The following is a 16,041-nucleotide window of genomic DNA, read 5'->3' as shown; positions in this document are numbered from 1 at the left end:
AATGAAGTAATTTATAAAATAATCGAAATTTTTTTAATATTTATGCCTGAACATCCACAAAATAAAATAAAAGGCACTTTTTGGCCATGTTTTTTTCTTGCATAAATCAAAACAGGCGGATGGTGTTAAGCGGGAATTTAAACCTTATCGCCATCTACGTAAGGGTTGTTATTGATAGCGGCTCAATTTAAAATATTACACGACGTAGTGCATCGCCTTAATCCGTCAAAATATTAATATGGGAACCAAGCGCCCCTGAGGTGATAACTCACAAAACCGGCGCTATAAAAATTGTCCAATATTATTATTATTATTATATGAACTGCTTACTGCAGCCTAGAATTCGCCGTTTTTCTCATATTTTTAGGTTCTATAAATGTGACATGACAAGTGATCGCTCAAAACGTTTTTGCATACTTGCCATAATATTCCGTAATTCGCTTGAGTGGATATATATTTTTACATTTTTCTTGATATGCTTAATCTAGGTAGGTACATTTTTTTTATTTCACTAGAAAAAAGTTATACATTTGGATGCCTTTGTACAGAGAACAATTGTGTTTTCGAGTCTTTATTCTAATGTAGTTTGTCTCTAAAGTAAGTTGGTAGCAAATTGTTGAAAGCTTTGTAGATAAAAACTAAAATGTTATAGAAAAGTCTTTGTTTTACATTTATTATATTTATCGCTTTTACAAACATGATATACATAATAATTTAGTGGAACACTGTTCATGAAGAAACAATTGTTTTTTAAATTATATTGAACCCATGCAGAGGATTAGAATTAAGCCTGTGACAGACCATGCTATAAGCGCGCTATATTCTCGTAACTTGGCTTATTTCAGCATATCGATCGCCATACATTCCAATTGGTAGTGTATGGTGAGCGATATGCTGTAATAAGCCAAGCCATGATGAATATAGCGTAATGTGTCTCCACGCGTAACATTTTTTTTTTATCATTATTGAAGTATGTTATTATAACCTTCTTGTAACTATATTCCACGCAGTTGAACACATCTTATATTTGTGCAAAAGTATTGCCAACAGCATGCAATCTAGGCACAACCGAATATCTAAATGACTCAGTCCTGATATTGTTGTTGCAATTAAAAAGAATTTCCGATCGAATAATTCTTGTTTGGTATATACAAGGTTTTCAAATAAGAGGTGTTATTATGATATTCAATCGTAAAAGATCAATGGTTTCGTTGCTTGTGTGGCACGTAGCGCCGTCTCGTTGAAAGTAAACGTTGTCCAGATCAATACCATCCAATTCCGGCCATAAAAAATCATTAATCATCTCTCGATAGCGCAATCCATTCACCGTAACTGTTGCTCCAGCCTCATTTTCGTAAGGTCCAATGACTCCGCCGGACTATAAACCGCACCAAACAGTCAGACGTTGAGGATAGAGAGGCTTTTCAACAATAACTCTTGGGTTTTCCGAGCCCCAGATACGACAATTTCGCTTGTTGACGAAGCCACCGAGGTGGAAATGGGCCTCATCACTCAAGATGATTTGCATTTGATTCACTCAAGTGAATTTTAATAATTTCAATGCGTTGTTGAAGCGTTTATCGTTCCATTTGTATTAATGGCGTAGTTTCTACTTGTCAAATGTCAAAAAATGACAGCTTCAAAAGTAACATCTACCGAAATAGCGGGCTATTCAAAATAACACCTCTTATTGGAAAACCCTGTAGAAGGCAAACTGCACGCAATCTAGGTATTAGCGAATATCTACCATGCCCTGGTGAAAAACAACCATTAAGAATCTAAAGTTGCTCGAAATGGCATTAGTTGTGTTTAGTGACCAGATATGAATGGCCAGGTACTTCTCAATGCCTTTCAGCCTCACAACATACTCCAATTGAAGATACATGCTATAGACCCACTGGCCACAGTTGGGACCAGTTAACTCAGTAATGCAGTATTCTCATCATATATATTGTTTCTACTATCTTGGTACGAAAACACCCTATGCAAGACAGAAAAACACTTTCTTCGGATTTTTCTTCACATCACATTTATTTTTCTAAAATATACAAATATACAAATATTACTAACTTTCAGCCTCAGCTGAAGTTTACTGGTACCAGATTAAGGGTCTAATTTCTCTTAATCAGTAGTGGAATTCCACTAACTACCACTTCTGACAGACTACTGTCACAGCCTACTCTCAGATTAAGGGTCTAAGTTCCCTTAATCAGTAGGTATTCCACTACCTCCCACTTCTCACCGTCTACTCTCACAGACTGAGCCTAAATCTCGATGACTGACTTTCCATACCCGGGGTATCTGCCATTTTAATTAAAAATAAAAAAAACACACTAAAAAAGTTGACCTTACTAAGGCTATTTTCTTCCACGCTTCAGTTGGCGTGTGGAATACATTTTTTCTTAGTACCCCAGTACCTCATACCCCAGTGGGCCTTTAAACTAGGCCTTCTCTTTGGAGCTGAGAATCAAATTTGGGAGATTTTAAACTAAACAAACAATATTCAAGGGCTTCGGAAAACAGGTATGTACTTAAAAATATTAATCAATGCCCACAAACCGACCCTTAAACATACATTTCACAGAGAACTAATTTTTAATCCTAGAAAGACATTGTGATTATGAAATACCAGGTTATTAGATGTTTATTTGGGATTTTACATTGCAGATGTGGGAAAGAAATATTGTGTCATGATTATGTTAATATTAAAAATGGTGGCAAAATTAATCTTATGTCTAAATTAATTGCAGTAGGTATTGTCGCATTCATTCTGGATTGAACATATATTTTTTGTAACCAGTTAAAATAATATGTAAATGTTCTAGTACTTACAAGTGCCGATTTAACCTTCTCATGCCGGGACATTCTTGCAGAGGACATTGTTGATCATTTGTGACACCGGCTCTGTTAGAATTAATAATATTTAAACATTAAAACCTTTCCACTCAACAAAGGAACAATGACAGTGTTTAATAGGAAATAAAAATTATGCACCAACGTGTCATAAAAACATACAAAGAAAAACTAATAATTATTTACCAAAAAATAATACTTTAAAAGCATATATAAGTCTCACAATTATTAAAGTTGACCCAAACAACACACATTTATTATGTGTATTGGTGCATATTTATACAATTGGTTCTTGAGAAACGTCACTGAAAAACAGTCTTATGCCCACTTATTACTTTTTAAAAAAACAACACTTGGTTTTAATTTCTCTATCTAATATTTACAAGTATTTAAGTCGCACATGCACTAAATAGGTTTTTAGGGTTTGGTTTGGCTTATTTTAATAATTTATGTGTATTTCCTAACCTGAGAACTTTACTTTGATTGAGAAAACAATGGAACTTTAATGCATCTTTTACCATCTCCCACCACAAAAATAGTTATTTCTTGTAGTAATTATGTTGAAACCGAGTGGTATTTATGGATTTTTTTGCATAGTGTGCAGTAGAATTCGACAAGTTTATCATTACTTTTAGCAAAAAAGAGAATAAGAGTGAACTTTTTTCAATTTCACTGGAATTTTCTTTTATGAAATCGAATAACAAGTTTGTGTGCAAGCAATTCATTTGTGTGAGTAGGTACTACTTTCTGGTCAACTCTGTTGCGATACCTATAGATGCTATTTTATCTTTGTTTTTGTATACATTACAAAAATTTTACTTTTCCTTGGATGTAGTTTTTGTACCATCATTTTTGTTTTAGTCTGTAATTACTACATGTTCTTAGTAATTCACACATACATCCTAAAATGTAATTGCTAATTCATACATACATAGTAAATAAAAAAAATGATAATTAGGAGGACAATGTTTTTTTTTTTTGAATAAAATATTATTATTAATATTTACGGTAGGTATATCTTAAATTTATATATAAACATTGTTCATACATCAACAAAAAATTATTTGACGGTGGAATGTGGATTCACTTAGAACTGCCTGAATTGTTCTATCGTAATTCTGGAGAGTAAATAATTACAATACATATCTACCTACCAAACTGTCCAGGAATATTATATTCAAAGCTTCCTACATATCAACATGAATTGAAATCATGAATTACAATGTTTTATTTTGGATTCATTATTTCATTTCCAAACTAAAACGGCTACAATACAACAGAAACACTGAATGCAAAGTTCTCTGTGAAATAAAATAAATTATTCGGCTTCAATATGGGCATATGACACCAATCCTAATCATTTCGAAGATAAACAATATAACCGTAAGCCCGCATTTCATAAACGGCTTACAATAGATTAGCGGGTTTGCCTCATAATTAGCGCAAAACGATCGCTAACCAAAAAGGAATCAACATGTACAAATTCTTTCAGAAATAACTCATAAACATTCCTCCGTCAAAATGTCAAATGTTCAAACTGTCAAAAAGAATTTATAACCTAAAACATTCCATGTTTGCGCATATTTGTAGTATTGAGACACTTAAAAAGGCGAGTGGAATTATTAATAATGTAATTACAAATGTACTTGCCATTAATAAACATGAGATAATACACTGCACACACTTAATTAGCGAGAAATTTAAAAAACAAGGCACTCATTGAAAGTTAGAACGTCGTTATGTTTTTTGACTGTGATGATGTCATTGGGTTGCTGAAGTTGGTCACGGTAGGTCAGTGATATTACTAAAATGCTCCACAGATGCGAACATTCCTCGAGTTATAAAAAAAATTCCCTACGCCGGCCAATCGCGTCGATAAGGAACAATAGGTCACCCTTGTCCTAGTCCGGTTAGCACCCGAAGAACAAAATTACATTTTTAACACTTAAACTAAACCCTTACTAAAATAATACTGAAAAAATACGGCAAACTAGATAAAAAGATAGCATGTAAAGTACTAAAGAACTAAAGTCAGGAAAAAGCAATATAATGTCCTCGAGGTTTTGAGAACTTAAATAATACTAATTAAATCCCTAAACTAAATAGGAACATTAGGTATGCTTCCTGTTTCTACAGCTAAAGGCCCTGCAGGTGAGTGGTTTATTTATGCCCTGCAGTGTCCATCACATTGATATGTCCCTAGGTATATACATGACTTGAATTCACAGAAAGGCCAAAGCAAACACGTGCGCCTGCATCTGTGACTGTGATTTTACACGCAGACGGAGGCGGCAGTTCGAATTATTAGACCTTAAGTATTTACTGAATAGTTTCACCGGTCCCGCAATAAAAAAAAAATAGAAAGCCAACTTGGAAATACACCCATTAGTCGGCAGATTTAGCTCTAGACCCTCATCAAGTCGTAATCCGAAATGGGTGTATTGTTAAACCAGCGACCCGGCAAAAAAAACCTTCGCCCAAGGCTAGGCTAAATTGTAATTGTTTGAAGGTCTTTTGTACAAATGTCATTTTAGCATCTTTTAAAATAATAATAACGACTACGGTGAGAATGTCGATGCCAGCGCCACGGACTCAAACAACGTACCGAAGTGGTGTAAAGCGGAACCACTTTAGTTACAGCACCCCACGACAGGCGCGCTACGGTCGCTGGATTGCGCAGCTGAAGACAGTCCCGACCAAAAACAGTACACAGTACCCAGTCAGAGAGTGATCATCTCGCCTCCCCTTGGGGCGGCCGCCGAGGCGCCTCCGCCCAGGAGGCTGCCCTCTCGGCGGTCACGATCTCGCCTCAACAGCTGAAGACAGATTCCGCAAACCAACAGTCCCGAGTCAAGAGTACCCAGTCAGACAGTCATCATCTCGCCCCCCCCTTGGGGCGGTCGCCGAGGGGCCTCCGCCCAGGAGGCTGCCCTCTCGACAGTCACAATCTCGCCTTTCGAGAGTCATCATCTCGCCCCCCCCTTGGGGCGGTCGCCGAGGCGCCTCCGCCCAGGAGGCTGCCCTCTTGGCGGTCACGATCTCGCCTAGTTCTCGACACTTCACATTTCCGCACTCGACAGTCATCATCTTGGGAGTCATCAACCTGCTCTCCCTCTTGGAGCGGCGCCGAGGCACTTCCGACCAGGGAGCTGCCCTAGCAGAAGTTACCGTCTCGCCTCCGCCGAGAAACTTCCTGCTCTCCCCCTTGGAGCGGTGCCGAGGATTTTCCTACCCAGAAGCTGCCCACTCAGAATTCGCTGCCTGCCGACTCCGCCCTTCGGAGCCTTGGCCCAGGTGGAACAGCTTCCGCCCTTCGGATCCAACCCAAGTTGCCGCTTGTGTGCGTCGGTGATAAGTGCGAACGTGGAGATCCGTGATTCCAGAATCATCGTAAAGGGAAGTGTCTGCACAATTTTTGCATAATTATCTCGTAACGTGACCCAACTTTTAAGACAGTGAATGAAGATAATTTAGGATTAAGAAAAAGGACAATTAGTTTTAAGAATTAATTTTAAGAACTATCATTAAGCCTAGATTAAGACTAACCCTTCTTTATACATTTTATTAAATAAATTTTAAGAGTGTTTTGTAACTAAGTAATTTCTTTTTTTACTCGTTCCTCCTTTTCTTTTACATGAATAATATTAATTATTAACTTCCCATTTAGTATAGTTGTAACAATTGGCGGCCCTGAACGTGGGGCTTACCGGCTTTAGGCTGGTAGAAGTATAAGTGCATACTTCCGATTCCCGACCCTGAGATTAGAGTAATTAATTCAAAAGGAGGAACAATTTTCATAATTTGTAAAATCATTTATTCGCCCACAGCCTCGTTAGAATCTAGGATAGATTTTCAGGTTATTTAGAATTTTGTTTAATTTTAAGTGGCAAATTTTGATTTATGTTTTACAGTATTGTTTCGTCTCTATAATATGTACATCCGGGTTTAATACTTCCCATATCAAAAGAGTATTTGGCGCCCAAAAAATCTTAGTAATAGTTTATGTACAGATTTGTTGTTAATTTAGGTATTTTTTATTAATTGTGGTGTAGATTTAATTAATTTAGGTATTGATTTTTTTATTAAGTTAGGTTTAGATTATTTTTTATATTAAATTAGGTATAGTTTTTTTTTGTTAATTTCGGTATAGATTTTAATTTTAAACAATTTAGAATGTTGTGAACAATGGCGTCAGCTACGCGAGCGGCCACAGCAGAAGTCCGTCAGGCGACACCTAGTTCCATTCCCACACACAAACTATGCCAATATCAATATCATAATAATGTTAAATTTAGGTTGTTAGGTTAATATCGTAGCAATAGTAAATTTAATAATAGCTTATAAGTTAATTATAATTTCCCTGTGAATTCAAGTCAAACAAACCGGGGGCGATTGATATGTCCCTAGGTATATACATGACTTGAATTCACAGAAAGGCCAAAGCAAACACGTGCGCCTGCATCTGTGACTGTGATTTTACACGCAGACGGAGGCGGCAGTTCGAATTATTAGACCTTAAGTATTTACTGAATAGTTTCACCGGTCCCGCAATAAAAAAAAAAATAGAAAGCCAACTTGGAAATACACCCATTAGTCGGCAGATTTAGCTCTAGACCCTCATCAAGTCGTAATCCGAAATGGGTGTATTGTTAAACCAGCGACCCGGCAAAAAAAACCTTCGCCCAAGGCTAGGCTAAATTGTAATTGTTTGAAGGTCTTTTGTACAAATGTCATTTTAGCATCTTTTAAAATAATAATAACGACTACGGTGAGAATGTCGATGCCAGCGCCACGGACTCAAACAACGTACCGAAGTGGTGTAAAGCGGAACCACTTTAGTTACAGCACCCCACGACAGGCGCGCTACGGTCGCTGGATTGCGCAGCTGAAGACAGTCCCGACCAAAAACAGTACACAGTACCCAGTCAGAGAGTGATCATCTCGCCTCCCCTTGGGGCGGCCGCCGAGGCGCCTCCGCCCAGGAGGCTGCCCTCTCGGCGGTCACGATCTCGCCTCAACAGCTGAAGACAGATTCCGCAAACCAACAGTCCCGAGTCAAGAGTACCCAGTCAGACAGTCATCATCTCGCCCCCCCCTTGGGGCGGTCGCCGAGGGGCCTCCGCCCAGGAGGCTGCCCTCTCGACAGTCACAATCTCGCCTTTCGAGAGTCATCATCTCGCCCCCCCCTTGGGGCGGTCGCCGAGGCGCCTCCGCCCAGGAGGCTGCCCTCTTGGCGGTCACGATCTCGCCTAGTTCTCGACACTTCACATTTCCGCACTCGACAGTCATCATCTTGGGAGTCATCAACCTGCTCTCCCTCTTGGAGCGGCGCCGAGGCACTTCCGACCAGGGAGCTGCCCTAGCAGAAGTTACCGTCTCGCCTCCGCCGAGAAACTTCCTGCTCTCCCCCTTGGAGCGGTGCCGAGGATTTTCCTACCCAGAAGCTGCCCACTCAGAATTCGCTGCCTGCCGACTCCGCCCTTCGGAGCCTTGGCCCAGGTGGAACAGCTTCCGCCCTTCGGATCCAACCCAAGTTGCCGCTTGTGTGCGTCGGTGATAAGTGCGAACGTGGAGATCCGTGATTCCAGAATCATCGTAAAGGGAAGTGTCTGCACAATTTTTGCATAATTATCTCGTAACGTGACCCAACTTTTAAGACAGTGAATGAAGATAATTTAGGATTAAGAAAAAGGACAATTAGTTTTAAGAATTAATTTTAAGAACTATCATTAAGCCTAGATTAAGACTAACCCTTCTTTATACATTTTATTAAATAAATTTTAAGAGTGTTTTGTAACTAAGTAATTTCTTTTTTTACTCGTTCCTCCTTTTCTTTTACATGAATAATATTAATTATTAACTTCCCTTAAGTAGAGTTATAACAACATAAATAAACCACTCACGTCCATCATTTGTATTACATTAATAATATGCCCTGATAACTATACCGACTATACCTTTAGATGGTTCAAGAAGGAGGAAGCGCAACACCGCATGGTATCCTCAAACACACGAAAATATAAAACTTTGTAATAATAAGTAACAAAAATTAAAAAAAGGCGCTAGTCAGAAAGAAGTCATTTGGCTTGATTTGAAATTTTTAGTTTTTTTTGTGGCTAGCCTGTTTGGACATGTTTTTGTTTTCGAATCTACTTCCGCCATTTTGCGCAATTAAAATAAGTGACAGATGTTCTGATCTGTCAGAACTTTACCATATTTTAAGTTTTGTGGCTATTCGTTACCGTAATAGCTAAATTCAGTCAATAAATATATTTATTGAGAGCTTTTCTTGATTTGGTTTATACTTAAATAATTAGATCCCCAAGAATCGTGGTTATCTTTTATTCTATTACATTTTAGTTCGTGTTGTAATATAGAAGTTTTTATTCGTGTAATTTGCACGGTCAGGTTTGGGCTACACGCTTAGCGGATAATAAATGGACGGGTAAGAAAAATCACAAACATGATAATTAAATATAAATATTTTGATAATTGAATTATCCAATTACGAAACATTGTTAATCTAAAAAGAGTGGTAGGGTCGCCCCGGTAAAAGACAACCATTCAGAATCAAAACTTTGTTTGAAGTGGCGTTAGTCGTATTAGGTGACCTTCTTATTCCCATCTCTTTACCTTCCTCAATTGGGAATACCCTAGTCCCACTGGCTCTGAACAGTTGGGATCTCGTGCGGCATTCTCTGACAGTTAACCTGGGTTGTCATTGGGTATTCAGTTGTCTCCTCGATCCACGACGTATCTCCTCATATCAGGGTATCGATTCTCCAATCCAGGCTGCTCGCAATCGCCGTTGAAAGTACATACATTGGTCGACGTTCTTATTCTTGAGTCTCGTCAAAGGTACATACACCAAATGCCAAAAGTCATTCCACTCGAACAATGAGTGAGTCGAACCACTCGTTTGAGTGGAATGACTTCGTCGAGAATCGAGGCCCGGGGGAGACACGACTTCTTTTTATCAAGATAGGAAATTTGCACCATATAGATGGCCGATTTCTATTAGGAGACAATCACAGTTTCCTAAAAATGGCATTTGATTTTTTTTTAAACTAATTTCATCACGATGCAAATGGATCTAGTGAATAAACAAATTTACTTTTAACCCAGATTTTTCGAAATTTCATAATTAAAGCAATCGATATTTGTGATTTTAATTAAAATACAACATTAACGCTGTTTTAACCATAGACATCCAAATTGATATACTTGCTCTTACATGAAATCTGGGTATCATTTCGACAAACTGGAGGCAATCAAAGTGACCATATTTTTGGCACCGGGAGGGTTCGAGAATGCTTTAAGTAATACATTTCTCGCTGAAATAACCAGACCCTGCGCTAAAGTAAGGCAAAGGTTTGCAGCGCAGTATATTGTGAGACTTTTCTACGCACAATCTGAATGTTCATTTTTAAACGAACTACCTAGCGACGCAAAAAATGAGTGAGTCAGGTATATATTAACACATTTGTAAAAGTGACTAACTAATTAGTGTAACGAAATATTCAATTTTGGAAGCAAGCCTGAACCTTTGTTTACCTTATATGAGATTTGTAGTTAAGTTTTTTACGCAACCACCAATTTGCTTGCCGTTGTAAAAAGGACTTGTAATTCATGAGCAGATTTTATTTTTGACGACTAAATAGTGATAATACAATGCGAGTTGCCTGTATACACACTGTCAGAGCCTCCCGCGCAACTTAGTTTGTTCCCCTTTCCCTGATTGGCTGATCTATCAATTTGAATGTCTATGGCCTTAAATTAATATATATCCCTGCCAAACTAGACTTCTCCATTGAAACAGTGCACGTGTGTACGGCGATGTGTCTTAAAATCAAACGACTGAGGGTCTGATGTCTGTCGGCTTAAAAACGAAAAAGGGATACATTATTGACATCTGTGTTTAAAATTTTAAATGCCAATCGCTCTGTAGATAATTAAGCATTTATTTCGTAGTAATTGGCAGGACTCCGTTGATACAATTTTTTCCTGGTATTTACGATTGAAATTTTGTTATATTTCAGCTTCATTGATTTTTTTCAAAATGACGTGTGGTTTGGGAATTGACAAGCTTGTTCGTAAAACGCATGGTGGGCGGCTAACAAGAGCCCAAATGGCAAAAAATATATATTATGGTAATAAGTATGATTAATGTACAACTTTTCTTAATCCAATTATAAAAAATGAAGAAAAAAAATTGGTTTTTGAAAAAAAAAAATTTTCATATCCTCTTTTAATCATATTATTTTTTTTTTTCTAAACAATGCATACATTTTTTACATACCTTGATTCAATGCACAAGTAAATTAAAAAAGATTGTTTCGTTTGCATGTTTAGTTTAAAAGTTATGTAAGATTTAGTACACCACTGCACTTAAAACTTTTGGTACAAAATCAATTCGGATGTGAAGGCCAATTTTTTAGCCAAACAATTCGGATGCCAATGGGTTAATGGTCCTACTAGCTATCATCGCCTTCTTCCCACCAAGACAGAACATTAGGACCATAGAATCGGCGTTTCTTCATCCTCTTCAAGTTTCCAACAGCCATTGGCGCTTTCCACTCCCAACAGCTGCATATTGTATCTCCTGGGGTGGGATTGTCCTGTTACAACTACTACTAGCTCCCTCAGTCAGTTTCTATCCATGTTTTGAGCGCATTAACAATGTGGCTTATGATTTCTTTGCAGAAGCGCTGGTGCTCAGATAGCCAAGAAGAGGATCCCCCAGACTGGAGGGGATTGCAAGGACATGGTGGAGTGGACACCTTTCATTCCCAAACATATCAAAATAGAGGTGAATTTTTTAACTGTTAATGATTTCATAATGTCTATACTCATTTTGTAAAAATATTGTCACGGCCCATTCATTAGTGTTTAGGTATTACCACCAGAGTTGATGCTAACACTATACTCACACAGATGCATTGCTTGCATATAACATGTTTAAAACTTGTTATTCGACATCGGAAAAAAAATTTCCAAAATTTGTTATATTAAAAATGAACTAAAGTTAATTACATATAATAAAAATAACTTACTGCAATACTTTTTGAATAACTTCAATATGTATTCAAATTCGTTAATGTGAACACTTGTTCTTTCTAATAACAAGAAGTAGGCATAAAGCAAAACAAAAAGCTGTTTCTCATTGACGTTTGGCAAGGAGATCACTTGGGATAGGCCCTTCTTCCACAGGAATGTATCCAATGCTCGATGATTCAAGTACCATTCATTTGTATGGAGGTGCATTCACAGGCACACGTTTCCGACATTTTGTTAACTAGTCTGCGATTTTCGCGACGTCGCCACTCACGTCGTCTAAACTTTATAAATGTCATCACTTGTTTCAGACATTTTGTAACAATATGTATTAGATCAATGCTAGGAACAAAACAGTCGACAAAAAATGACAGGATATAAAAATGACAGCTACATGAACTGTTTGGTTGTAAGAAATGAAAGCATTTTAGTTTTAACGTTTAGAGAAAGCAAACGTGATTGGTGACGATGCGGGTCAGTAGCGACGTGGGCAGACTGTGCACAACAAGTTGTTTGTGATGTGAGTACACAACAAGAGTATCGGATACTTGCCTATCGCTGTGGAAGAAGAGCCTAAGTATGTGTTTTTTGGGTCAGCTATAATTGCCTGACCAACACTCATGATACTGATGATATTTTTCTACTGAAGTTTTAAGATATCAATGAAATTTCTAAAAATTGCCATAACTCGACTTGATTTGCCAGAAATTTTCAAAGATTATAATTTATAGGTTTTCCTAGTATGATTTACGTAGTTTATGATGTTTAAACTGTATGCATTGAGTGCTTATTGATCGATTGGATACTCACGAGAATTTACTTTAAGCTTATCAACTTCCCTTTACTGCTTCCATAATCTTTATGTAGTGTTATTGTTATCTTTTATTATTCCTTACTGTTATTTTTCCTTCTTGTTTGGTTTCATTCAATTTTATTTTACTTCACACCTTGTATTATATTTTCAAAGATAAAATTGTGACGGCTTGTATACAAGGTTGAGGGGGGGTAAAGTGCTCTAACTTCTGGTACATGATGTTAGAAGTAAAAAAGATAAATAACTTACGAAATTCCAATTTTTTTTTCCCATACAAACAAAATATTTTTTCATAGAAGAATATTTATTTAGCCATACAAACAATTCAACTTTTTTTTTACCTAAAAACTACCTTAAACTAACTAAATGTTGGAATTTTGAAAAAAGGTGTTTATATTTTCTTCTTCTAAAATCATGTAGAATCACCCCCCGAAGTTAGTGCACTTTACCCGTGGACACCCTGTATAGTTTTATTTTTTTTAAATTGTTGAATTGTTTTTAATCTTACCCCATTTCTGTTGCAGCTCGACAATGACACCTACACCCAGCAAAGTGACTTGCAGCTCGATAGCAGTACTTATGGTCAGCATAACAACATGCTCCTGGGCAGCGGTACTTATGCCCAACAAAAAAACTTGTTGGCCTTCTCCCAATCGGGCGACCTGCCTATCCTGAGATGCGACAAGTGCGCTTACACCTCCCCGGTAGCCAGGAACCTTAAGCAGCACCAGCGTATGCTCCACCCGGCTGTCAAACCACGCACATTATCTTGCGATGTATGTTCTTACACGTGCACGAGGAGTTCCGTGCTCCGTGAGCATAAACTTACGCATGCGGGGGTGATGGCGTACCGATGCGAGCAGTGTGTGTACACCTGCACACGGCCCAGCAACCTCCGCAAACACATGCTGACTCACACGGGAGTGCGCCCGTTTTCGTGCAATATTTGTCCATTCACATGCATCCAACAAGGAAGTTTAAAAGAACACCTTTTAGTACACAGCGGCGAACGCCCGTACAAATGCGATTTATGTGGCTACGCATGCGCACGTCCAGGCAACCTTAAACTACACAAATTAACGCACGAAGGAGCGAAGCCTTTTGGCTGCGATCGTTGCCCTTACCGCTCCAGACAGATGAGCCATCTTAAAAAACATAAGTTGACGCACCGAAATGTAGAACTTTACACTTGTAACAACTGTGCGTATAAATGCGAGCGGATAGACGAACTGAACCGGCATAAGATGGAACACGTGGGGCCGGACCCACCCACTTGCGAGGCGTGCGGGTATGCGTGCCGCGACGAGGAACACCTGTCAACGCATGTGCGTATCCACACGGGAGAGAAACCGTTTGTGTGTGACGACTGCGGTTATAGCTTCATGGTGTTGAGTTTGCTGAAGAAGCATCAGACCGTACATTCGCATGTCAGAGTTAGTTTGTTGTGAAGTGTTAAAGATGTTAGATTTTAATATGAATTGTTAACCTGTTCAATGCTGCTGTTGCATACGTGATCCATCGGCGACTAATCCCATATGCAGATGTTGCATATGAAATCCTTGGAACTTTCAGTCAAAACACAATATACATTATTATTAAATGAGCAGGCAGCATTTTGCTGTGCACTCATATTAGATTTCACAATAAGTTTAACAGTATTTGAGCTGTTTTTTTGTTTACATTGTGTCAAAATGTGCCGAGTGATCGACAAGATTGGGTAGAAAAGGCCAGCATTGTTAAGGTTAAGTCAAGAGATTTAATATGTATTTTGAGAGTACCGGATTCTCACTTACGGTTTGACAATGATATCTTTGTAGTCGGTCAACAGATTTCTCTTCTAAAGATACCATGTTTTTTTTTTGGTTGCATGTCTAAATATTTACTATATTTTAATTAGTTTTTATATTTATACTGAGTGTGAGCAAAATTTATGTATTGTAATGTTTTCATTATAATAATCATTTTTAAAATCCTAAATTAAATTAGAATATTCAGATAATAATAAATTGTTTCAAAGAAAGCCTAATAGATAATAGATGCAAGGGAGATAGGTCATGAACCATTATTAGCCATCATTTTTCATCCATAATACTGCAAATCGCACCTATGCCCAACGGCGCCTCACCTTTATTTCAACCTACACACCAAAGATACAACTTTCATCGCATAGCCGCTTTGATAGACCATGTAGTTTGAACGTAGCTCTGCGACAGTTGGCACATTACCATGCTTTATCTCTTTTTGTTTCTATTATCAATTGGTATCATCAATATCTATGTTGGTATTGCCACTGACTGCAAATTTATGATTGTTAGTCTCCTGGAAGTTCTGATTCAAAATGGCCAGCATTTGGCTGTTTTATTTAAACATTTAAAAAAAATGTTTTCCGCTGTCAGAGTAGTGGAAAGAGCACTGACAATGTATATGGAGGTTGAGGGTTTGATTCTGAAAATATTGTATTTATACGGGATTTTTTCTGTACATAAAATTATGTATGTTTTGTTATTTTTAACCTTTTTTGAAAATGGTTTCCATTATATTATTGTAAAGAATATTATTATGTGTATATTAAAATTATTTTTAAATGTTATAAGCTTAAAAAGGGTGAAGTACTTTACATCTTTAAGGCGAAGCACCAGCAAGTAATGCAAAATTATGTGTTTTTTATGCTTTCATTAAAAACTGCCTTTGAAATGATCGAGCATTTTTCAAAGGCAGTTTTAAGTCTATTTATTAGCCCAGAAAAAAATAAAGTATCAGGCCTAAAAAAAAGTGCAAAACTCCTACTTACGAACCTCTTTTCAGTTATAGTTTTATTATATAACTAGCTGTACCCCACCATACGTTGCTGTGGATCAGTCTGTCTGTGCAGATAGAAAAACAAAAATTTGTTCTTTTTCCAACAGATTACACTGTTTTTTTCAAAAATGCATGTTTTTTTTTACCTGTGACATCTATATAATATAGGTATACAAAAACACATGCGTATTCGAATGCAACGTTGTGTCAAAATTTCAAAGCAATCTGTGAAGAACTTTTGGAGATTTAAGATTTTGAAAAAACTAACATATACATACATTTTTATTTATACAGACGTTTTATTTATACAGGGTGTATCGGCACGTACCCGACAAACTTTAACCAGCTATTCCTTAGCATATTTGGAGTAAAAAATCTTATGTGCACTTTGCTGTCCGGTAACGTTTTTTTTTAATAAAAAATTTATTATTCATATTTTCACCACATGTCACCACTGTTTTATCCTTTGATAAAGTTTGAAAACCCATCTGGCAAATATTTTATTCGAATTCCGTTGAATA

General features: G+C 37.4%; 2 protein-coding genes across 2 annotated transcripts in view; one reads left to right on the top strand and one right to left on the bottom strand.

The window, feature by feature from the left end:
• Positions 1-4,605, bottom strand: part of dia (diaphanous related formin 1) — a 100,633-nt gene extending 96,028 nt beyond the window's left edge. Inside the window, exons 1-2 of the mRNA XM_089648040.1 lie at positions 4,504-4,605; positions 2,833-2,904 (exon numbers count right to left, since the gene is read on the bottom strand). Coding sequence (XP_089504166.1) covers positions 2,833-2,880 — 48 coding nt within the window. The 5' untranslated portion in view covers positions 2,881-2,904; positions 4,504-4,605. The remainder of the gene's footprint in view (positions 1-2,832; positions 2,905-4,503) is intronic.
• Positions 4,606-9,013: 4,408 nt separating this feature from the next.
• On the top strand, positions 9,014-15,831 carry LOC149410578 (uncharacterized). The gene is made up of 3 exons (XM_089647804.1): positions 9,014-9,298; positions 11,557-11,662; positions 13,246-15,831. Exons 1-3 carry the CDS (start codon positions 9,291-9,293, stop codon positions 14,167-14,169), a joined length of 1,038 nt encoding a protein of 345 aa, XP_089503930.1. The 5' UTR covers positions 9,014-9,290; the 3' UTR covers positions 14,170-15,831.
• The last annotated feature ends 210 nt before the right edge of the window (positions 15,832-16,041 follow it).

The sequence above is a fragment of the Hesperophylax consimilis genome, chromosome 27 (assembly GCF_061612785.1).
Source record: "Hesperophylax consimilis isolate HC1 chromosome 27, BYU_Hcon_1.0, whole genome shotgun sequence".
Lineage (NCBI taxonomy): Eukaryota > Metazoa > Arthropoda > Insecta > Trichoptera > Limnephilidae > Hesperophylax > Hesperophylax consimilis.
Note: the sequence above shows the minus strand (reverse complement) of the source record. Positions and strands in the feature narration are given on the sequence as shown.